Below are 23,662 nucleotides of genomic sequence, written 5' to 3'. Positions count from 1 at the left end.
AAGAGCGTAATTCTCCTGCCAGGCGGGTGCACCGAGGCCCCAGCCCGAGGCCAGTCCGCAGACAGACGGGGCAGCTCGGCTCTGCAGGACCACCAGCCCCAGAGGCCCCGCACTCCGCTGGGACCCTCCCGCCGCCCCCACCCTTCCGAGGCCTGGATGTGGAAGAAGCCTCCACACTCGTGGTGCTCAGAGAGATTCTCCGCCAAGACCCTGCTCGCCCCTCAGGGGCCTGATGTGACTCCAACAACCCCGAGCGGCAGCCCTGCTGGCCGGGCCCTGAGAAGTTCCAGGTGTGCAGCTGGCCTCACCTGGGCCTGGCGCTCGGGTCGGGGGTCACCCCGCGCCGCAGTCTCGCCGGCACACGCTGCTGGCCCCGTCCACACGAAATCCCAGGAAACACCAGTAGGGTCAGGATGCCCATAGGGCGGGATCGGGCATCTAACCTGATGGGTCTGGTTCCCAAGCCTGCCCCCCTCACTGCCACACCCCTTCCCCGCAGGGTGGGACAGCACAGAGCGCGTGGTGGGTGCTGTGGGGGCCCCACCCTGATCCCCCTCACCGCCAGCACACCCAGAGGCCAGGGGGGCTGCGAGCGCCTCAAACCCAGGCCCCACCTCCTCTCCTGAGAAATGGGGGTGACCCCCACTAGGCTGTCAGGAGGAGCACAAGGGTCTTGCAGGTAAAACGCCAGAAACTGGCTGAGCCAGGACTGGTTTTTGGAAAATCCCCTCCACCCGTGCAGCCACGCCCTGCAGGGGACCGTGGCTGATCTGCAGGTGCCCAGGCGGCGGCACCGAGGTGGGGGGCCTCATGCCCGGCGTGGCTCACGGGTGCCCAGGCCTCACCGACCTAAAGGAGGAGGATGGACCCCCCCCGAGCCCCCACCCCGAGTTCTCACCTCCAGCGCGTCGGGCCGCACTGCCCCTTCCCTCCTTCCCAAGGCTGTCCACCCAGCACCATTGCTTGGTCCTGCTACGGGATCCGCGCAGCCCTCTGCCGGAATGCCTTTCCACCTGGGACTGGCACACTCAGCTACAACACCCGAGGTGTTTTCAGTGGCAAAGCCCCTGCCACGTGGGTCTCTTCCCCTGGGCTGGGGCGGGGGGGGCCTTTCTGGATCCCTGCCCACCAATTTCTGTAGCCCTAGCTACCGGCGGAACCTAGCACACAGGTGCTCGATAAATGCTCGCTGAACTAACTGAGGTGGACCGTCCTGGGCGGCGAGCACCCACAGCCCACGCGCCTAGTAGCAGCCTTGGTACCTGGCACTCAGCCTAAATGACCCGGAGACACCGCTGTTAGGGAGCCGTCCGCCCTCGCTGCGGCCCCACGGCTGTGCAACGGGACGGGCTGCCCGCACGACAGTGAGCACCCCGTCACAGGAGGTGTGCAAATGCAGGCTGGGAGGGGGTGCGGGCCGTCGGGCTGCTTTGGCTCTGGGGTTTGTGTAGGGGCACGGACGGCATCTCCCGGAGACGGGCCGCGCAGTGAGGGGCCCCACGTGGGGACGGGGTTCCCGCTGCCTCATGTCGGGGCAGGTGGCGCCGAGCAGGCCCGGCCACTTCTGATGCCAGCACCCTCCCGCCCCTCACAGCTCCTTTCCACAGGGCACCTCCTCCCCTCCCAGCTGGGGCACCGGGGTTGAGGAGAGCGGAGTGCAGCACGGACAGACGGGGGCTCGTAAACCCGGCCAGCCCGTCCTGCCCCGCCCTGCACCGGCCAGGGCCTCCCACTCCAGGTGACCACACTTGAAAAGTCACCAGGGAGCAGGTTGTCACTCAGGGCAAGCGTGCGGTCAGAGACTCTGCAGGGGATACTCTGAGGGTCCCGGGATCTGAGGCGTTTGCTGTGCAGACCGTCGTGGGCCATCCCCAGGGTCTCCGCGGACCTCCTGCCCCATGGGCCCTGCTGACGGAGGCTCGGACCTCCCCTCAGAGCTAGGGGGCCCAGGTCCCAAGGCCCCACGAGCCCTGGTTCTGACGGGGAGACTGAGGCAGAAGGCAGAGGCCTGCGGCAGGGGCAGACGGGCCGCCGCGGTGTGTCCTGTCCAGCGGGCAAGGGACGAAGATGCCCCAAGCGCAAGGCCTGGTTGCTAGCCCCCCCCCCGACGGCCCCTGGCCCCCCCTGGCTCCCTGCCACAGACGCGACCCCACATTCCCCGCACGCCTGTCACTTTAAGCTGCCTGGCTGTCCTCGGCAAACTGCTCAGTCCGCATTCTCCGGGTGGGGGGTGAGGCACCGGCACGCCCTCCCAGGGGCCTATAAGGCTCAGGGTGGGGAGCTGGGGCCTCGCCGCCCGCCGTCCTCATGGTGGCCCTGCTGCTTCTGGGGATCCTGCTGCTCCTGGGGCTCTGGGGGCTGCTCCAAGCCTGCACCCCCACCCCCTCCCCAGCCCCTCGCTGGCCCCCTGGGCCACGTCCACTGCCGCTCATCGGAAACCTGCACCTACTGCGTGTGTCCCAGCAGGACCGGTCACTGATGGAGGTAGGTCAGGGCAGGCAGGTCCTGGGCACCCCAGCCCCAACTCAGGGGACACAATAGGCCCAAGTGCCCACCCTGCCTTAAGGAAGAGAAAGACAGCCCACCCTACAGGGAAGCAGACGGGCCATGTAAGGAGCAGGGGCCAGGAGGGCTTCCTGGAGGAGGCAGCATTTGATGAGCGCCTACACAAGAGCCCGGACTGGGGGAGGCGGAGGGGAGGAGGCAGGTGCTCCGGGGAGTAGTACCACACAGCAGAGGTCCCGCGAGGGAAGGAACCCGGACTAGCCCACGAGTGTGCGTGGGGCGTAGGGAGCACCTGCTGGGTGTGGCTGCTCCCAGCCCGGGCTGGAGGCTACAGGGTCCTGGCCCCATGTTGAGGGCAGGCTGCCCTGCCCTGCAGCCAGGAACGGCCTGCCCAGCGGACAAAACAGAGGCACAGGCCTGGCCCCCCCACCCCCCAAGGGCTGCCCGGCCAACGTTGCTCCAACCACGGCTCCCACCACCAGTGCACCCTCCTTCCCCAGAAGCGCTGCCGCTTCCTGGTGGCCCCCCGGCCCTGCGTGTGGGTGGGGAGGAAGGGGCTGCAGGAAGCACCCTGGGCACCAGGGTTCTCAGGCCATGCCCGGTGTCGCGCCCGGGGGCCGCCGTCCAGTGTGCGGGTGTGGACAGGTCTGGCTCCGTCCCTCGGTGCAGGTGATGGACAGCAGTTCACTTCTTGCCTCCGGGCCTCCGTGTGCCCATGTGTGAAGGCCCAGAAGGGACGGGCACAGGCCGAGGCGTCAGAGGCCAGCCCTCGCCGCGCAAGGGTCTGGGTCTGGGCCTCCAGCTGGGCGGGGGGTTCGCGTGAGGTCTGGGCACCCCCTGCTCCTGTGCATCTGGGCTTCAATGCTGGGGCGGCGTCTGAGCGGGGACAGGCTCCCCATGCAGACCCCTGGGCTTCTAACACAGGCCACCCCCGCAGACAGCCCCTCTCTGCTGCTTCCCCGCAAAAGAAAACCACGACGGCGACGCCCAGCACCAGTGGTAGTCCCTGCCTTCCTGGAATGGATGGGGAGGGGGCTCAGCGGGATCCAGCAGGACCCGGCTCCTGCCAAACACACCTCCTGCTTTTCAGCTCCTGGGCCTTTGCTCGCGCACGCCCACGGCTGGCCCGGTTTCTACAGAGCCTGCCTGGGCCACTCCTGGCTCTGGATGTGCCCCGCACCCACCCTGTGTGGGTGCAGCCCGGGGCGGGTGCGCACGGGGTTCCTGGGGGTGGGGCCGCAGGCTGATTCCTGCCTGTGCCCACCAGCTCTCAGAACGGTACGGGCCGGTGTTCACTGTTCACCTGGGGCGTCAGAAGACGGTGGTGCTGGCTGGCTACGAGGCTGTGAGGGAGGCCCTGGTGGGCACCGGGCCGGAGCTGGCTGACCGGCCCCCCATCGCCATCTTCCAGCTCATCCAGGGAGGTGGGGGTAGGTGTGCGGCGCAGGGTGGGGAGGGGGCAGCTGAGCGTAGGAGTCCCCGGACCCCAGGAAGGGGGGGTCTGCCTCTCTGAGCAGCATGAGAGTGTGCCCAGCGTGGCTCCTAGGGGAGGGACACAGTGTCCACATGGCCGGGGACCATGACGCCAAGACTGGGTGCGGCTCACCAAGGCCAGCCCCAGGGGTGGGGTGAGGCCCCAGCCAGGCCCCCCGACCTCGCTCCCTGCCTGCATCACCTGGGGTTGCTCACTGGCGGCTCATCTGACCTGCAGGCATCTTCTTCTCGTCGGGGGCACGCTGGAGGGCCGCCCGCCAGTTCACCGTGCGCACCCTCCACGGCCTGGGCGTGGGGAGGGGGCCCGTGGCTGACAAAGTCCTGCAGGAGCTGAGGTGCCTCATGGGGCACCTGGACTGCTACGGAGGTGAGTGGGGGCCGGGCCCCCCCTGTGGGGGCCCCCTCACCCCCTGAGGCTGGTCTCCCTCCCACTCCAGGCCAGCCTTTCCCCCTGGCCCTGCTGGGCTGGGCCCCCTCCAACATCACGTTCACGCTGCTCTTTGGCCGGCGGTTCGAATACCAGGATCCCGTGTTCGTGTCCCTGCTGAGCCTTATCGATGAGGTCATGGTCCTCTTGGGGACCCCCAGCCTGCAGGTGAGAGGTGGCTGCTCCTGGCCTCGGGGTGGGGGGTGGTCTCAGCACTGCCCCTGCCCGAGAGAGGTGAGCTGCCACCTTGCAAAAGCCCCATTGGATTCAGAGCCAGGAGGCCCAGGGCATGTCCTGTTTCTGACACCAACTGGCCATGTGACCCCAGGCCGGTTTCCCCATGCCCTCTGGGCAATGAGAGGGCTGCAGGGCAGGGTGCCCATCTGCCTTCCCCCACGCCTGCCCATCAGTAGCAGATGCACCTGCTTAGAGGTGGGGATGGGGACTGAGCATCTCTTCCCTGGATACGGGGCTCAGTGTCCCCCTGCCCCCCCAGCCCTCAAACCCAGGGACCCTCCACCCAGCATGGGTCCTTCACAGTGTCACACGAATGGTGCAAACTGGCCCTGCTGATTCTCAGAACTCGCAGGGGCAGGTGCATTTCACCCTTTACAAAGTGTGAAATGTTCGCCATCGTGACCATTTCTGTGCTAGGCCGCTAAGTGCATCCATCTGGTCGTGGTGCGTGTATTTACAGACCCGCGGTCACGGGCGTGAGGCAGGGGCTGGTTACAGAGTCTCCCGGTCTCATGCTTCGGTCCTCGGAGCCTCCTCGCCTCCGAGGGGGGAATCTGGCCTCCTTGCCGAAGCAGGCCGTCCCAGGAGGATGGAGGCCAGAGGGGTCGGAGCAGAATGTTTCGGGCCTCCGTCCCAGGGCCAGCCCCTCACCGCAGAGTCGCCTTGTGTAATTCGATCCAGGGATCACTAATGCTCTGGGGGATACCCAGCGGTCATAGTGCACCAGGAGAGCTGTGGACATCTTTGTGCCGGGCACATGCTGGCCCCTCAGACGACCTGGTCACAGTGGGTCAGCTGAAGCTCTGAAGTTTGCAAATTCTTTGTTTTCAGGACTTTAATGAGAGGCAGCACCCCCCCCCCCCACCCCCGACCCGTCCTGCTGGCTCTGGTGGACGGAGAGCAAGCATGATCACAGCCGCCTGCAGGGGTGAAACCACCACCTGTCCGGCAGCCGCCCCTTCCTGACCTGGGACAGAGGATTTTGTGGGAGCCCCGGGGCTGCTGGTCCCACCAGGAGGGCCAGGGGCCCCGGGCATGGAGCCTGGTGCCCTCTTGTGGCCACGGGCAGCACCCACACAGCATGTCTGCCTGGAGTCTGGGGCAGCACCTGGGGACCTGGACAGGTGGACACGGCTGCTGGAGGGTGAGGGGCCCTGCTGTGGGCCCTGCACCCTAACCCCGCCCACTGTCTCGCCCTCCGCCTTCAGCTGTTCAACATCTACCCCTGGCTCGGGGCCCTCCTCCAGCTGCACCGGCCTGTCCTACGGAAGATAGAGGAGGTCCGAGCCATCCTGAGGACCCAGCTGGAGGCGCGGCGGCCCCCCACGCCCGGGGGAGGCCCCGTGAAGAGCTACATGGACGCCCTGATCCAGCAGGGGCAGGTGTGGGCAAGACCCACCCTACCACCTAAGAGGCCTGGGGGCATCTGGGGGCCGCACCCCAGGAGGAGTGGGGTTGGGGAGGGGTCCATGCTGGCCCTGCACCACCTCCTCCACCTCCTAGCTGAGGATCCCTCTGAGCCTCGGTCTCCCCATCTGTGAAATGGGGCAGTTGCAGTGCCTGCCTCAAGGGGTGGCTGCAAGGATGTGGTGAGCCCAGAATGTAGTAGGTGCTCAGCAGACTTGGCTCTGCCTTCCTGCCCAGGCTCTTGTCTTCTATCCCTTTCTTGAGCCCAGAGCTGGGTTGGGGTTGGGGGTGGGGGTGGGCCGGGTGGTCCATGGAGCCCTGCCTCCAGCCGAGTCCCATCCAACCCACCTCTGCAGGGGAATGACCCCCAAGGCCTGTTTGCTGAGGCCAACATGGTGGCCTGTGCCCTGGACATGGTCATGGCTGGTACAGAGACCACGTCGGCCACGCTGCAGTGGGCTGCCCTCCTGATGGGCAAGCACCCGAGTGTGCAAGGTGAGCTCCCAGCCTGTCTTCCCAGCACACGGCCACCTGCCGGCTGGGTGGGGGTCCGCCAGGGCCTAGGGGATCCAGGCTCCCAGGGATGCTGGCGCCTACGCTCTCACCCACAGGCCGGCTGCAGGAGGAGCTGGACCGCGTGCTGGGGCCCCGACGGTACCCCCGGCTGGAGGACCAGCGGTCCCTGCCCTACACCAACGCCGTGCTGCACGAGGTCCAGCGGTTCATTACCCTCCTGCCCCACGTGCCGCGGTGCATGGCGGCTGACACCCAGCTGGGCGGCTACCTGCTCCCCAAGGTGGGCACCCCTCACGGACCCTGACAGGGTGGGCAGGGCCCTCCCTCCCCCTTCCCTCCCCCCTTCTTTCTGCTCTGGGTCAGGGTGGGTCTGGCTGGCCTCCTGGGGGGACCTTCTCTCTCAGTGCACACCCTGGGGGAAGGCGGTGCCAGGCCTAGTCCACCTGCTGCCCCGCCCACAGGGCACACCTGTGATCCCCCTGCTGAGCTCTGTGCTCCTGGACAAGACACAGTGGGAGACGCCCCGCCAGTTCAACCCGGGCCACTTCCTGGACGCTGAGGGGCGCTTTGTGAAGCGGGCAGCCTTCCTGCCCTTCTCTGCAGGTACCCCCAGCCCTCACGGGTGGGGACAGCACAGGGCCCCTCAGCCCCAAGTGGCCTGGTTACCAGGGACCTTGGAAGCTCAGGCTCAAGCCTGCTGGGCCCCCCACTGTCCACAGCCTCTGGCAACCGGCCTCTGCCCCTCAGAGCTGGCCCGCAGCCCGGTCACTGCAGACCTTGCTCTCAGGCCGCTCCCACTGCAGGCCCTCCCTCGTCCCTCCAGAGACTCCCCTCTCCCTCCACTCCAGGAAACTGGCCGGGCTCCCCGGCATAGCCCGGCAAAGAGCAGGTCTGGAGCCCCCCCCCCCCCGTGCCCCGGTGTGCTCTGCAGGCCGCCGCGTCTGCGTGGGAGAGAGCCTGGCCAGGTCGGAGCTGTTCCTGCTTTTCGCTGGCCTCCTCCACAGATACCGCCTGCTGCCGCCGCCCGGCCTCAGCCCCGCCGCCCTGGACACCACGCCCGCCCCCGCCTTCACCATGCGGCCGCCGGCCCAGGCGCTCTGTGCAGTGCCCAGGCCCACGGGCTCTGACCAAGGAGACCCGGGGAGGGTCTGAGTCACTCCCCCCGGTCCCGGCTTGGGGTGCTCTGTGGGGGATGGAGGCAGGACAAATGGATGGACAGACAGAAAGCCCCTCATGGGGGCCCTTGCTGGGCTCTTTGCTGTGGTTCCCCAAAGCCCCTCCTGGGCCAGATCCCTGTTCTTTCGGGGGCTCAGCCCCCTTCCAGTTCCCCTTGCCCAGAGGTGTCTCTACCCCTTCTCCTCCAGTCTCCCCAGGGCGGCTGGGGCCCCCTCCCCGCCCTGAGCTCCCTGCTCCCTGCCCTCTGTCCCCGGACCCCTCGGGCATCAGTGCTGCCTTAGTCTGCACCCAAGCCCCCCACCCATACCTCAGGGTGCCCCTCACGCCCTAGTGGTGATGCACCCCCCCTCCCCACTCCCCCTGCATGCTGCCCCCATCCGGTTCCCCCACAGGCCCAGCATTGGCCAGGTACCCACCAGGCACGGAGGTGCCCCCTGAAGCTGGGGGTGCAGGGTGACGTCCACCCAGGGGCCAGCCTGAGACCTGTGTTCCCAGCACGCTCAGTCGGCACCGTGCCAGGCCCTGGACCACTGGGTCTCCTGCAGACCCCGCCCTGTTCCAGCAGCTCGTGGGCAGCCATGTCCCGGAGGCGCTCTGCCCGTGAAGCGAGGACCAGGCGAGGGGTAGCTGCCGCCAGAGGATCGGGGACCCTGCAGGGGTGACCACAGAGCCTGAGCAGGAAGGATGAGCGGGAGTTTGTAGGGAGGACGCTGGGGCCCCCTTGCGCTTGACCCCATCAACCTCTGGCTCAAGCCTGCTGGGCCCCCCACCGTGGGAGCCCACCGTGGCTGGCTGCTGGTCCCACCAGGAGGCCCAGGGGCCCCGGGCATGGAGCCTGGTGCCCTCTTGTGGCCACGGGCAGCACCCACACAGCATGTCTGCCTGGAGTCTGGGGCAGCGCCTGGGGACCTGGACAGGTGGACACGGCTGCTGGAGGGTGAGGGGCCCTGCTGTGGGCCCTGCACCCTAACCCCTGGGTCACAGGACCCAGAAGCAAGTGGGGACACAGACCCCAAGGCCCAGCTTCCGATCTCCCCCACGCCCAAGATGTACCAAGGCCTCTAGGAGAGGGCCTCTGGGCAGGGGGCTGTTGCTGACAGGGCCCAGAGACACCAGGTCAGGGGTGCACCGCGAGAGGCCCTCCAGCATGGGCCTCCACGGGCCACCCCCACACCGACTCACTTCCCGTTATCTGGTGTCCTGTCTTGTATCTGGCGACCCATCGGTGGCCTGGGAGCCTGGCGGGGTCGGGTTGGCCCTGTCCTGGCCGCGTGGTGGCTCTGGGCCATCCCGGCCGCCCTCCCCCGGCCCAGGCTCCGGTGGGGTCGCAGGGGGCTAGCAGAAGCGAGGCAGCCTCTCGACCAGTTGCCACGCCCCAGAGCCTTCTCTCTGGTCCCTTCTGACCCCCCAATTTCTCGTCTGCCCCTCGACCCTTCCCAACACTGAAGCCTTGGCTTTTTAAATTCCAAAGCGTGTGTGTGGGGGCAGACGAATGCCCTCTGAGGCAGGGCTGGTGGACAGGTGCAGGGCCGGGCCGAGGACGGCATGACGGGACATGACGGTGCACCAGGGATCGGACAATTCCCGGGGCAGCTGCAGAAGGGGGTCCCTGAGGCCCGCGTGCACGCAGAGTGCTCCCCATGGGACAAAGGGTAAGGATCGGGGCGTGAACAGTGTCCGGGGGTGGGCAGCAGGGGCGAGTCTGTCCGTGACCCTGCGCAGGGCGGTGGCCACGGGCCACCGTGGATGTGCTGCTGCCCGTGCTGGGCCCCTGCGGGGGAAGGGGGGTTATTCTGGGGAGGGGCCCGTATACTTCGCTTCTGGGGAAAGCTGGGCGGTGGGTGAGGGGCATGTTGTCGTTGCCTTCCGTCTGTCTGTCTGCCACATCTGACACTGAGGGAGGGGCCGGGAGCCCCCCTGCAGGGCCGGGCCGCTTTACTGTCCGCGGTCACAGAGTGCTAACAGCATGGATCTCACCTAAGTTCATCTCCGTGAACAAACGAGAGCGTCCTTCAGAGCGTCACAGAACATTCCGGAATGCCTGTGGAAACCCTTTCAAGAAGCTGTGGGTGGGAGAGACTGGGCTGCTCGGGGCGGGCTTGCCGGGAGGACGTGGAAAACCAGAAAAGGGGGGACGCGAGCATCGTTGTGATAAACCCAGAGCTGCCGGGACCCCGTTTCCAGAAGCCGCTCCCCGCGGAGGAGAGGGGTCCGCGGCACCTCCCAGGTCGGTCGGCTTCAGGCGGGGGCAGGATGCAGAACCTGAGCCGCATGTTTCCTAACTTACAAGAACAGGCATCAAAATGAACCACTTTCCCGGGTGACTTAGGTTTTCTCCACAGAAGCCAATGGGGTTAGTTGATGTTTTAATTTGCCAAGAACAAACCTGAGCAGTCTTTCCCCCAGGTGGGAAGGTGTAGGTCCTGCCGGAAAGCACTCCACAAACACGCTGCCCTGGGCCCCTCCCTGGGGCGGGGGGCTCCGACGGAGGACGCACGGCAGCTCGGGCTGGGGGTCCGGCGGGAGATCCCCACGGTGACCTCAGTGCCCTCCTGGTCCAGGACGGGAGCCTCCTGGGGCCCCGCGGCGTGGCTCCCTCAGGCCCCGTCCAGATGCAGATCTGAGGTGGGCTGGGAGCAGGGCTGGTATGTGCGGGGCCCTCGCCCAGCCTGGTCCCGGCCTCGGGAGGCAAGCAGGGCCTCTGCAGGGCACCCCCCCCGCAACCGTGAACCCGCCAGGTGACATGACCTGGGGCAGGGCCCAGGAGAGCCAAGGCCGCCGTGTGGGGACCATCTGGGGGGTATGGTTCCCTTCTCCCCGCCCTCCTCATGGAGTTGACACAAAATAAGCATATTAGGCGCTGAGAGAGCACAATGCGCCGAGTCTGATGTCTGACCCACGAGACCATCAGCACAACTATGGAACACACCCACCTCCGTGGCCGCCCTGGATGCCCCCCACACTAGGCCCGGCTCAGTGATCACATGGACACCCCGGCCTGGGGCCGCAAAGGGGGCTCGCCCACCCACCGGCTCCTGCCCTGACCAGGTGCGCAGAGACCCCCCGCGATGCGGGCGGGGAGTGACGGCTGCACCATGTGGTGGACAGCTCGCCAGTCACCTCGGCCGCGTACCCTAGCTGTTTTGCTTTGTATTTTCCCTGTGGTAAAACATACATAAAATTGACCATCTTAACCCATTTCAGTGTATAATTCAGGGGCACCGAACGCATCCAGCTGCCGTGCAGCCGCCCCCCCCCCCCCGTCCGGCTCTAGAATGGTCCATCCCGCACACGGAGACCCTGTCCCCATGATGCACGGACCCCCACCCGCTCCCCCCGGCCCCGCCGTCTACCCTCTGTGACCGCGAGTCTGACGACTCCGGGACCTCATGGGAGTGGGGTCCCTGTGCGTGTCCTTCGTGTCTGGCTCGTGTCCTCGGGGCTCGTCCCCGTGGGGGCAGGGGTCGTTCTTTCCTTTAGAAGGCCGGCTCATGCGCCATGGTGTGGACGGACCACACCGTGTTCGTCCATCATCCGTGATGGACACTTCCAAGTCTGCGGTCCTGTTTCTTGCCAGCTGCACCTCCAGCAAGCTCAGCCTCCAGGCTGCACGGCCTTGGGGAGAGGCCTCTGCGGACATCCATCAGGGGTCCCTAGACCCTGTGGGTCAGGAGGGGGCAGACAGCCTCTCTGAATGTTGGTTCCCATGGCCGCAGCACCCCTGCCTCTTCCTTGTGAGGGAAGGAGCCTCTGGGAGCTGGCGGGCGGCTCTTGGCCCGAGATGTGACTGTGGTCCAGGGCGGCAGGGACACCCACCCTGAGGCAGACGCATGAGGGGCTGAGAGTGCGTCCTGGGGGCAGGGGTCCTGGTTCTGTGGCCACCTAACATCCAGAAGCCCCTCTGGCCCTAAGTCTCCTGCCTGCCGCCAGGGACATTCCTGCTGGATTAGCGCTGGTTTATCTGAACACAGACACAGCTCTCCTGGGGGCCCCAGGGAGGGAAAGCTTGGCACGGGGGGCCACTCGGCAGCTAGTCCCCATTTCTTACCGTAGGAGGTCAGGAAAGCCTGAGCCATGTTTCCCCAGACGTCCGGGAAGCCCGCTGAGGAAGGCTGCTTCCTCGGAGGGTGGGGCGGGGGCCGTGGCGGCTGTTGGTGGTGCTGGTGGGCCTGCTGGGTCTGACACTCCCACCCCCAAGTCCTGCGCCCCATCGCCCGTTCTGACGTCTCAGCAGTGCTTGAGACTATCTACGTGGTGGACGCGGAGAACTTCGCGGAGAAAGACATTAAGGCGCCAACAAACCCGTTTCACCGTGTTCTTTCCAGAGCCCAGTGCTTTGCCGGGAGCTCTGTCCCGCGAGGCTCGTCTTTGCTCCCGCTGGGGTGTCATGAACGAGGAGCCTGAGCGCGTGTCCCACCTGCACACGCCGTGTAGCCACAGGCCACGTTGGCACCCGAGCGCCCACCGGCCCCTGCCCCGGGGGTTCTGTCACCGCAGACGAGCCAGCTGGCTGTCTCAAGGATGTTGTTGGAGCGGTGTCGACGGTGTGCCCTTGTGGTCCGTCCTCCCCCGCCCAGTGTATCCACGCTTCTTCCCTTTTACTGGTGAGTGCTGTTCACTTCGGTTTCCTGTTTGGCTGCTGCCGGACATCTGGGTTGTTTCCAGTGTGGGGGGGCGTTGGCGGGAAATCACCAGCCACTGTCAAGACGTTTCCTGGCCCAGTGGCCCTACGCAGACAGCCCCTGGGCACCCCTCACTGTGGCCTGGCCCGGGGCTCAGGCGCTCCCACCTCACTGCCCCTGGGGCCTCATCAGAGGGCCATCTGCAACCGGCACCCCCAGCAACTGAGGCCGGTCGGTTGCACACCAAGTTACGTCTCTTGACAGCTTTGTCCAGGTGACATGTCTGTGTCATGTCCCTCTCTCTGCACCTTCTGCCAGGGGGACCTCGAGGGAATAGCACTTTAGGCTCCGACAGGAGCTCTTAGGGAGGAAAGAGCCCTCCATCTGGTATTGGGGAGTGCCCTGCTCTTTCCACTGTATCCAGTAACAATGAGGACTCGGGACTCATCACATTTCCCTTTTCAACTTGGCTGCCAGGAAACCCAGAGCTATGGTTCTTAATCAATCAACCTGATTCCTTTAAAAAAAAAAAAAAAAATCTGCCCTTTGTTTGTAGCTAGGGGTTTTTCTTTGTACGTCTAGTTTTCAGTGTCATTTCCAGGACACCTCCGAGCTTGGGCACAGTGAGGCTGGCATCGACTGTCCATGTCCCCAGATTATTTGTGGAGCTGTGATGCCCACTCACAGACCTGCACTGACGTGTACTTCCAACATGCTTCCCTGCTCAAGTTCTCACCTGATGGATACCGGGGGGGCAGGACTTCTCATCTGTCTCCAAAGCCACCTGGGCCAAAGAGGGGTCGGGCCAGTTGCTCCCACCCACCCAGAACTGGACACGTGATCGTGCGTGTGACCCGGGTTCCAGCTGCACAGTGGGTGGGGGACAGGGCCAAATGCCCCCCAGGGAGTGGTGGGGCACGTCCCCTTTCCATGGGGGTGCCGCTGAGGTGCAGGTGTTGGGTGGGAGGTGGGGCAGAATGACCCTAGAGCCCAGGGGTCTGGGTTACGGGTGAGAAGAGGGGGGCCCCACGGACCAGCCCAGGCCCCTTTGGATGAGTGGGCCATTCCTGGGCCCGGGTGGTCCAGTGACTGAAGCTGAAGTCAGTGCAGAGCCTGAGGTGGGGACACCGCTAGGAGGGGACACCTCCGGGGAGCACAGCCAGCCCCAGGCTTCTCCTGGAATAAGGGGTCTACACACAGGCCTGGAGCCTGTGACTCTATTAGCACTGTGACGCACATTGTAAGCGAGTCACTTTACACAGCTTCGTGGTGTTCTGGTTGTCTACTGCACGCGGCCCAGCAATAGGGTTTACAAACCTGCAACGTGGGCAAGAGTCGGTGGGGGCAGCTCACTCCTCCTTCATTCAGTGTCACCTGGGGTGGCCGCCATCTGAAGACTCGCCATCACCTGAGCACCCCTTGTGGCCCCCCCACGTGGCCTCCCCACGTGACAGGGGCTTCCCACATCATGGCGGCCAAGTCCCAAGGGCAAGCGTCCCAAGGGCACCAGCCACGTCCTCCCCCTGCCCTCGCCCCAGGGGTCCCACGGCGTCTCGTCTGCTCCATCCCATGCTGGAAGCTGACCCACGACCCAGCGGCGGAGCGTCAAAGCCACGGTGGACAAGTTTTAAGACCACCGCACATATCCGCCACCCCGTGTCATTCTCCACAGGTCCCAGGAAGCGCAGGTCCTCCTTAAGGGCCTGCCCACTCTTCCCACAGGTGGGGCAGACACGGGCCGCCGCGCGCAGAATGACTTCCAGGGGCTTTGACATGCACGCTCTTCCGGGAACAGGGAGGGCAGCTCCGGCGTTTCCGCAGGCAGCGGGCCTACTTCCCGGCTGGGACGGCAGTGGGAGGGCAGCCAATGTGGTCACTGCCGACACCTGCCGGCGGCAGGCCCACAGCGCAAGTGCTCAGCGCCAACAGGCAGGAGCGCCACACAGAGCTTGCCGGGATGCTGTCCCGGGGCCTCGGCTCCGGCCCAACGCACGCTCACTCTCAGGACAAGCTCCTTAGAGTCAGGACAGGCAAACGAGAATGGGGTGCACGGAGCAAGGGCCACGGCCGACACAGGCCGGTTTTATTGAAAACGCAGCCAGGTTTTCCCGGGGACTGGCCAGCTAGGCCCCAGGAGGGAGGTGAGGGATGGGCGAGCCACGGCCTGGACCCACCAGGGAACGCAGGCAGGTGACCCAGATGCAGGCAGTCGGCACCAGAGGGGCCCCCCACCCCCCACCGGGGACGGACCACAGCTGGAGGGAAGGGCTGGCTCTGGTCAATCTCTACAACAGTCCCCGTAGAAAAATAGACCTTTCTCTCAATAAGCAAGCTCCCCAGGGGCTTGAGGGCCACTGGGAGGCCAGGAGGCTATGTCACAGTGGCCACTTTCTGCTGTAAAGGGATGAAGACACGTCACGATCTGTGAACAGTCTGGCCACAGTCAGTTCTTCCAAGGGTCAGGCGCCACAGGCCCACTGGCCGCTGACCTGCTGGTAGCCCTGCCTGCCCCTCGTTGGGGCCCCGCCGCTGGGTCTTGGGCGGCAGCAGCGGCCTGCTGGGCCCCTAGGAGAGAAGCTGCAGCACCCGCCGGATGCGCTGGGTCTTCCCCAGTGGGAGGGGCTCCGCGCCACTGGCCTTGTCCACCTCCTGCATCAGGGCTTCCGCCTTCTGCACCGTCAGCTCCCGGGCGCGGCCCCTGAGCCCCTCCAGGTAGGCCAGCAGGGTGGAGAAGAGCGCGTCGGGAACCTGGGCGGGGGAAGAAGACGAGGGCGTCAGGGGCCCTGTGGGGTGGCGTGGAGAAATGGGGCATTCACTGCGCGGGCCCCAGGCTCCAGGCAGGGCTCCCAGTCCAGCAGCTGGCATCTCAGGCGGCACCCCTGCTCCTGCTCTGTCCTCCTGCCGCAGGACTACGGGCTGGCCTCCTGCAGTGACCCTCTCCCGGTCCTGGGCTATTCCCTCCACGGGCTTCAGGCTCGGCAGCCCTGGGTTCTCACTGCTCCTGAAATGCCACTAAATCAACAGGACACAGGTGTGTTTGTGACGAGCGAGCTTCTAGGACAAAGAACGGAGGTCAGGGATGAAGCTGATGTAACCGCATTCCGCTGCCGCCCCCCAAGCCCGCCTGACTCCAAGTCTGGCTAGTCCCGTCCAGAGGCGAGAGGGAAGGAGGGGCTGGGTCCACTCAAAAAGCAGTCAGTGACTCCCACGTCTCGACTCTGAAGCCACAGTAGTGGACTGGCATTGGCACAAACACGCAAGGCAAGGGGCAGAGCCGGGGCCGAAGGGGTGACCCCTCCACCCACGGTCAGTGGGTTCTGACAAGGGCCCTCGCTCCGACGGACGGTGTTGGGACGTCCCCGTGAGGACCCCTCCCTCACACCATCGTCAGACATCAGCTCAGAACAGGTCAAAGACCTGCGAGTATGAGTTAAAACTATAAACTCTTAGGGGTGCCTTGGTGGCTCAGTCATTGGGCGTCTGCCATCGGCTCAGGTCATGATCCCGGGGTCCTGGGATCGAGCCCCACATCAGGCTCCCTGCTCGGCGGGAAGCCTGCTTCTCCCTCTCCCACTCCCCCTGCTTGTGTTCCCTCTCTCGCTGTCTCTGTGTCAAATGAATAAATAAAATCTTTTTTTAAAAACAAAACAAAACAAAAACTATAAACTCTTAGAAGCATCGCAGAATGACCTGGGATTAGGCAACAATTCCTTAGATAGGACACCGGGAGCGTAAGTAGCTAAATAAACCCCAGATAAACAGACTTCATCAAAACTAAAAGCTTTAAGCGGTGAATGTTGTGGTGTGTGAGTTGTAGCTCAACCGAGAGCACAAGGCAGGTGCCCACTAAGAGCAGCCTGCAGCCATTGACACGGGAGGTGCAGGGACTCCAGTGCGGCGGGCTGGGCACAGGGAGAGGGTACGAGACTTCACCTGCTGAAGGGAAGCCTCCCTCACTGCCCCCCACGGGCTGCCCCCCACTCCATGCTGCCCTCACCCCCCTCCACCTCCTGTGCCCACACACTGCCCCCCAACAGTGTGTCCACCCCCCCGTGCTGTCTCCCCACCCTGGGCCTCCCCCATGCTGCCCCCTGCCTCCCTCCATGGGCTACCCCCCTGCCTCCCCTGACGGGCTGCCTGCCCCTGGAACCTCCCCCCACAGCTGCCCCCTGCCGCCCTCCAATGGGCTGCCCCCCACGCTACCTCCCTCTACTTACGGACCTCGCCCCAACTGACCCCCTCCCCCGACAGCTGCCCCTGCTTCCTCCAATGGGCTGCCCCCCCACCACCCCGGCTTCCACAGTGTCGGCAGCCAAGCCTGTGTCCTGCAGCAAGACTACAAGTTTCTATTCTGAAATCTGAGGATACAGGAGAGAAGACCCATGATCCTGAGCCCAGCCCATCAACCCACCCGGAACCCACGTGGAAGTGCACAGGCCACCGGGGCGCGTGCAGCCCTGGCCACCCCCACAGGGCACCACCTGGGAGCAAAGTCTCTGATTCCAAAGTCAGAGGCCAAGCAAACAAACCACAAGCAACCTGGATAAAATAAAGGTTATACAGAGAGAAGAAAATGTCAAAACCGTATTGTTGCCATCCTTGGAGAAATCTGGAGATGCGATCCATCCGGAACACGGGAACAGGGTGCTCCAAGAGCACATGGGAGGGAAGCTGTGCCCTCATCAACACGTATCACCGGCCGTCCTTGCTCATTGCGGCCACGCTGGGCTGGTGGGCGCCCCCAGCGCCAGCGACACAGGGCTCCGCTGCAGGTGCTCCCGGTCACCTGGGCCGTCTGCTCCGGAGAAGCGTCTACGTGGACCCTCTGTCCACTTTGAAATTGGGCTGTCCTGTTACCGAGGTAGGAAGCTTCTCCCTGCATGGCAGACCGGCCACGGGACACGGGGCGCGCACGCAATTTTTCCCATTCTGTGGGAGGCTGTCTCACTCGCGTCTGTCTGTCCCTCCGTGTCACCATGCTTGTGGAGCTGTGTTTAAGGCACCTGTGCCTGACCCGAGGTCATGACAGGAGAGCGTCAGCCCTGACATCTGCGGCTCCGACTCACTTTTAACTTTTGTTAGAGGTCGGGTGGGGTCACCTTCATTCTTTGATGTGTGGATATCTAGCTAGCCCAACATGGCTTGTTGGGGACCGGCCTTGGCTCCCCCCTCGGTGCGCCCTGACCGTGAGGGGCACTTCCAGGCTTTGCCTCCCGCTCCCTTGTCATCCACCCCGCGGTTAGATTAGGCTTCTGGATCTGTCTTGTCCCAGGAAACCAAATCTTATATCCTGCTCCCGGAAGAAAGTACTTCTGAACACAACGGGGTGTGTGCACCTACACACATGTGCACACGCGCACACCCATGCCCTACACAGGCAGGTGGCCACCGTGAGGTTGGGCCCGGGGCTGGAAGAGAGGTTCCCGGGGGAGGCAGATGCTAACTTGGTTTCTTCTACTCCGGACGCTGGGCTGACTGGACACGTGTGGGACCGAGAACAGTTCTGCCTCACGTCATGGTCTCTGCTGATCTGGCAGGCGGTACCGGACGGCCGTTACCGCAATGGTCCTGCCAAGGAGCATCCTGGCACTGCGCTGCAGGGTCACAGAGAGGCCCGAGTGTGGACCACACAAGAGCCGGCAGAGCAGGGCCTGTCCAGGGCGGTGGGCTGCTCTGGAGGGAGCCTGTGGGCAGGGACGGCGGGAAGTGTGAGGAGCACGGCTAACTGTGGGGCCAGCAGGCAGAGGAACCACTGTCTACAGAGTCTGGGGTCCAGAGCGCCACAGCCCCTAGCTTCCGCCCGGGGCTCCCACCCTGTCCCTGCTGCCCTCCCCCGCAACCCTGACGAGCCACACAGGCTCCGGGAGTGTCTGCTGGACGGAGGGGAGGCCTTGTTATCAGGGCTGTAGACACACCAATAACCAGCTTGACCCTCTCCTCCCCTCCCAGCATCCCTAGGTGCCTTGGCCATTAGTCGTCCACTTGCAGCTCAGGGCTCCCTCTACCCCACTGCCTGTGCTGGGCCCCAGATGAGCTCTGACCCTGACCTCAATGGGCTCACATCCATCCATCTATCCACTGGTTACTGCACTCTCTCTGGAAAGCCCCCGGACACCAGTCCCCAGCTGGGTTTTCAGATACATGTGCCCCATTTTCCAGGGCAGCCCAGGCAGCTGTGAAGGGTCAGCAAGAGCCAACAAGCCTTGTCCTCAGGGGGTGCACATTCCAGCAAGGCCAGACAGGTAACGAACTGGCAGGATGCTGGGAAGCAGCAAGGTGCTGCGTCCATCCACTGTGGAGAGCACAGTCCATTCAACGGGTGGTGCACGTCCCCACGTGCAAGAAACCTAACTCACCACATACAGGGTTAACTCCCATTGGTCAAAGTCCTAAATGTAAGAACAAAAACTTAAAAACCCTTACGAGAAAACAGGAGTAATTTTCCTGACCTCCGATTAGGAAATGATTTCATAGTTATGACGCGGAAAACACAGACAACAAAAGAAAAAATAGAAAAATCAGGCTTCACTGAGGTGACGACCTGTCCCTAGCAGGGCTCCCACCACTGTGACAACTAGTGGTCTCAAGGGGACAGGCATGACCGGAAAGCAAGGGGCCGTCTGGCCGCAGCAGTGGTCCCCAGGGTGCCCTGGCCCCTCCCCGGGGGCAGAGGGGAACACAGACCTGGGCAGGGTGGTCAGGGCATGGAGGTCTGTGCACGTAGCTCCCCACTGGCTCCCTGCGTGTGATACCTGCTCCCAAGAGTTCTGGGGACCGTGGGTTCCCTGGGTCTGAGCTCCTGGGCCCAGAAGTCTGGCGATGGGGGACTGGGAGTATGCCCCCAGCTGCGGCAAGTGGGGCTGTGCAGGACGGTGGGGTCACGGGGAAGGAGTGCGGTGTTGTTACCCCCGAGGGGGCTCTGCTGCGGGCCACACCACTGGCCTGTGACTCCTGCAGCAGCCCTGGCCCGTGTGGACAGCTGTCCGCCCATCCTGCCACACCCACAGCCTCGTTTCAGACTGTGGCTCTCAGGTGCTTCCTCCACAGAGGTCCCCCCATCACGTGTACACGGGCACCCTTGACCTCCTGGCCATGGAGCCACCAACCACAGATGTCATGAAAACTACACTTGTCAAAACAAATGATGGCAGCAAGGGATGACGACCTGAGAAAATCAACACTGGTAGACAATCCACACCTGCCCCCTCCCTGCATGCACACACCTGCACCCCACAGGGTGTATACACACCCACGCCCCCTGCGTGCACACACTCGCACCCCACAGGGTGTATACACACCCGCACCCCCCCGCGTGCACACACTCACACACCCCGAGTGCACACACCCGCACCCCACAGGGTGTATACACACCCGCACCCCCCCGCGTGCACACACCCGCACCCCACAGGGTGTATACACACCCGCACCCCCCGAGTGCACACACCCGCACCCCACAGGGTGTATACACACCCGCACCCCCCGCGTGCACACACCCGCACCCCACAGGGTGTATACACACCCGCACCCCCCGCGTGCACACACCCGCACCCCACAGGGTGTATACACACCCGCACCCCCCGCGTGCACACACCCGCACCCCACAGGGTGTATACACACCCACACCCCCAGCATGCATACACCCGCACCCGAGTGCACACACCCACACCCCACAGGGTGTATACACACCTGCAGCCCCAGCGTGCACACACCCGCACCGCACAGGGTGTATACACACCCACACCCGCCGCGTGCACACACCTGCACCCCACAGGGTGTATACACACCCGCACCCCCTGCGTGCACACACCTGCCCCAACACAAAGCCATGAGGGAGGCGGCCAGGCCCTTCCCTACAGCCACGTGCTGATCGACGCATGCAGGAGAGGACGCATACACGTGGCCAGCACCACGGTGACCGTTGACCCAGACCAGAGCTGCTGATGGATGCTAAGACCGACGGGCACAGGGGGGATGAGGAACAGGGTGTTTCCATAATCTCGAAGCACCTCCACAGACACAGCTGATTACTACAGGAGCAAGACTAGCCAGTGTCCCCCCAATCACGGGACCAACGTCAGCATCCAACCACCTTGCACCTGCTACTGAGTGTGCTGGGAGGGCACAAACATGTCCCAGCTATCTGACAACCGGCCTCTCCGGGCACATCAAAGTTGTGAAGGAAGTTCCAGACTAAAGGAAATGACAGGGGCAGACAAGCAGATGTGACTGTGGACGGGACCCTTGCCCACGGAAGCCACCGAGGACCAGCAGAGCCCATGGTAGTCCTGTGAGCTGGGCTCATCTGCAGGAAGACGGCACAATGGAGTTTTGGGGGGACACACTGTCTCCTCCACCCCCCAGGGTCAAAAGATGGGAAGGGCAGGACTTCCAAGCACCCGGGACGACAACATTCCCCTAACATTGGCAGCTTCCTTGGGGAAGGTTCAGCTCGATGGCAGTGGGTGGGCTGATGGCCCAGGCTCCAAGCCCGCAAGCCCCTGGCCCAAGCCTGGCCTCTGGACAAGCCCCTGCTCTGCACAAGGGTTCTTACCCCCTGACCCCAAGCAAGGCCCTCCCTCTGTAAAATGAGGGGTTGGACTGGGGGCTCCTGGCGGGGGGGGGGGGGGTCCCACCACAATTGCTAGGGCCTCTTTCTTAACCACAGCCTTGGCCAGGCCTGGCTGCTGGGGGCCTGCCCTTCCCACGCCCCCGCTGGAGGGGAGGTCTCAGGCCCGTGTGGCTGGAGCAGGCCCTGGCACTGGGTCCTTCCATCCTGGTCACTGCTTGACTTGACCCCACCCCCAAGCACACACAGACTTTGTCATCTGGGAGACCCCTCCACCCCCCCCGCACCCATCTTCCCTCCTCTTCCCCACCAGGGACACACACCTAGCGCCCCCCGCCCCGCAAGTGTGCACACACCTGGTCACTGTCGTACATATGCATCAGCAGCCAAGTCTGCCTCGTCTTCTGAAATCTCCAGTTCTCGTGCTTCTCGGCCCAGCTAGGTATCAAGGACAGGACATTTCAGGTGCTGGCAGGAGGAGCCGGAAGGGTGTGTGCAGCCCCCGTTCCCCCAGCTGGAGGGCAGCAGACAAGGAACAGGAGCAGAGGGGGCTCAGGCGCCTGGTGCTGGGGGGACACCTCACTTCCGCACGCCCGTGAGGCCTCGGCCAGCTGGGCCTGCCTCCACATCGGCACCAGGGGGCACAGGGCTCTTTCTTCCAGCCCTACAATGCCACGATTTTATGATGCCAATGTGCACATCCGGAATTCCATGACATCAGCCGTCCTTGCAAAGCCTTTATCGTGTGCTACGGCAGAGCCTGCCCACCAGAGTGCGGACAGCCTTTAATCCGAGAGCTGTGTGTGGAGGGTGAGGGACAGCAAGCTAGGAGGAGCCAAGAACCCCGACCTGGAGGGCCATCCTGGTCTGGGCTGCTTGGACGCCAGGGACAGAGAAAGAAATCCGGCCACGCCAGCCCCATGCCTCCGCTAGAGCCGCCTGGCCTGCACCCTCCCAACCCAAAGGCCTCCAAAGGCCCAGCCCTCCCCCGCCCCCCCCCACACCAAGACCATAGCAGCAAAGCCAGCCTGCTGACATGCAGCCCACATTGTAGAGGCTGGAGGATGAGGAGGCAAGTAGCTTTAGGTGTCAGAGGAAATACGTCAAGGTGGGTGGCTGCTCTGGGCAGGACCACAGGGCCAGGCTCTTGGAGCTGAGAGGTGAACACGGGCCAGAGGCTAGCATGTCTGGGACTCGCGGGTGCCGATGGCCGTGGGGAGAAGGGCAGAGGGTGAGCCCCCAGGGCTGTGTGACCACTGCTCTAGCTGCAGCCTCATGGCCTCTACTCGGTGGGGGGGGTCCAAGAGCTCTCGTTGGCTCCACAGAAGCCAACGGGTTTTTGTGGGAAAGCAAAAACCACAACAGTGGTCCTTAGAGGAAGGAACGGAGGAAAGAGAGAAATCCTCCCAAGGGGCCCCCTCCCCCATGTGGGTCAAGTCACGGCCTCCGCCTCCAATCTTCCTCCATCGCCCGCTCCGTGGAAACAGAGGACTTCCTTTGCCAGATGGTCCGATGTGAAACAGAAGGCGCTGGAGAGACGTATCAGCGTAATAGAGGAAGGCTCTTCCATCCTGGTTCCGGCAAGCAACCCCCGGGAGCTGATGGTCCACCGTGGCCCCGGCCAGACTGCCCATGAGCAGCCTTCCTGGCAAGTCCCGTGGGCTCAGCTCCTGTGGTTTCGGCTCCTGTGGCTTCTCTGCCATTCTGTGAGCCACGACTGGGCCTCCTCACAGCCCTGGGGGAGTGGCTGCCCTGGAATCTGCTCCTCCTGGGTCTTGAGTTCTCGATTCACTGGCAAGCCCTCACTACGCTTAGTCATTCTTTGTAACAAACTTTCCCTGTGCTTCCACCGACCAGCTGCACCCTGGCCCATCCCCCCACCCCGAGGATGGCACGTGACCTCACCCCAGGGCCTGTGAGGTCCCTCCTAGGCTGACACGGTGTGGCGGTGCCGAGCTCCACTGCCTGGGACCTGGCTCCCATCACTGCCATGTCGACAACGTGGACGGGCTGTGCACCCAAAGCAACACCCCTGCCTAACCCCAGGGCTCTGGTCACCTGAGCCCCCAGGGAGTGCCAGAACAGCTTCAGATATGCCGTGTGGGCCCACAGGAAGCACGGGGACCAGCTGGGGGCCCATGGCACGCCTAGGACAGGCAGAGAGGAGGCCCCCAGACAAACAAGGACAATGACGGTGACGGTGCACACGGTTGAGCCAGCCCACCTGCTGGGGTTCTGGCTCCATCCTGGGGACACCTTGCTGAGAGGCAGTGCCCGCAGGGATGGAGGATCTGTATTCTGGGGAGCAGAGAAAGTGAGAGACTGGGGTCGGCAGGGAGGGAGTGGGGACCCAGGACCAGTGTAGACACCCCGGTGCCGAGGGGGTGCGGAGTCCTAGACGGCTCCTAGAGAACGCGGCTCTGAGCACCACATGGTCACAGATGAAGGACACTTCAACAGTCACTGCCCAGGCCCCAAGCCCATGGCCACCCAGAGGCGCGGCGCAAGAGGGGTGACAGGTCTGACGGCAGCTCTGAGGCTCTAGTTCCACAGGGAGCTCTGGGCCGAGGCCCAGCCTGAGCCCCAGCATCGGGCAGATTCTGGAGCCCCTGAGCCGGTGACTGTCTCTGACCTCCACCAGCCCCACCCCGCACCGCGGCCCTCAGGGCAACCCTACGAACCCCTCCGCAGACCGCACACATGCCAACTCCC

At 64.3% G+C, this 23,662-nt stretch overlaps 2 protein-coding genes across 7 annotated transcripts in view; one reads left to right on the top strand and one right to left on the bottom strand.

Moving 5' to 3' along the window:
• The first annotated feature begins 2,307 nt into the window (after positions 1–2,307).
• LOC113932037 (cytochrome P450 2W1) lies at positions 2,308–7,876 on the top strand. The gene is made up of 10 exons (XM_027610415.1): positions 2,308–2,484; positions 3,006–3,140; positions 3,773–3,935; positions 4,217–4,366; positions 4,437–4,594; positions 5,872–6,045; positions 6,427–6,565; positions 6,682–6,866; positions 7,048–7,189; positions 7,518–7,876. Exons 1-10 carry the CDS (start codon positions 2,308–2,310, stop codon positions 7,736–7,738), a joined length of 1,644 nt encoding a protein of 547 aa, XP_027466216.1. The 3' UTR covers positions 7,739–7,876.
• Positions 7,877–14,407: 6,531 nt separating this feature from the next.
• C10H7orf50 (chromosome 10 C7orf50 homolog) overlaps positions 14,408–23,662 on the bottom strand; it is a 130,056-nt gene continuing 120,801 nt past the window's right edge. For 5 of the 6 annotated variants that reach the window (XM_027610154.1, XM_027610155.2, XM_027610150.2 and 2 more), the window contains 2 exons: positions 21,307–21,388; positions 14,950–15,132 (listed from right to left, as the gene is read on the bottom strand). In XM_027610154.1, coding sequence (XP_027465955.1) covers positions 14,950–15,132; positions 21,307–21,388 — 265 coding nt within the window. Of the gene's footprint in view, positions 15,133–21,306; positions 21,389–23,662 lie in introns of all 6 variants that reach the window. The other variant, XM_027610149.2, reaches the window with a different exon arrangement.

The sequence above is a fragment of the Zalophus californianus genome, chromosome 10 (genome assembly GCF_009762305.2).
Source record: "Zalophus californianus isolate mZalCal1 chromosome 10, mZalCal1.pri.v2, whole genome shotgun sequence".
NCBI lineage: Eukaryota > Metazoa > Chordata > Mammalia > Carnivora > Otariidae > Zalophus > Zalophus californianus.
Note: the sequence above shows the minus strand (reverse complement) of the source record. Positions and strands in the feature narration are given on the sequence as shown.

Excerpts from the sequence above, each read along its gene's own strand:
- LOC113932037 (XM_027610415.1), top strand. The coding sequence starts at position 2,308 with ATGGTGGCCCTGCTGCTTCTGGGGATCCTGCTGCTCCTGGGGCTCTGG. Across the intron at positions 3,936-4,216 it reads GCTCATCCAGGGAGGTGGGG|GCATCTTCTTCTCGTCGGGG; the intron begins GTAGGTGTGCGG and ends TCTGACCTGCAG. Across the intron at positions 6,046-6,426 it reads CCCTGATCCAGCAGGGGCAG|GGGAATGACCCCCAAGGCCT; the intron begins GTGTGGGCAAGA and ends CCACCTCTGCAG.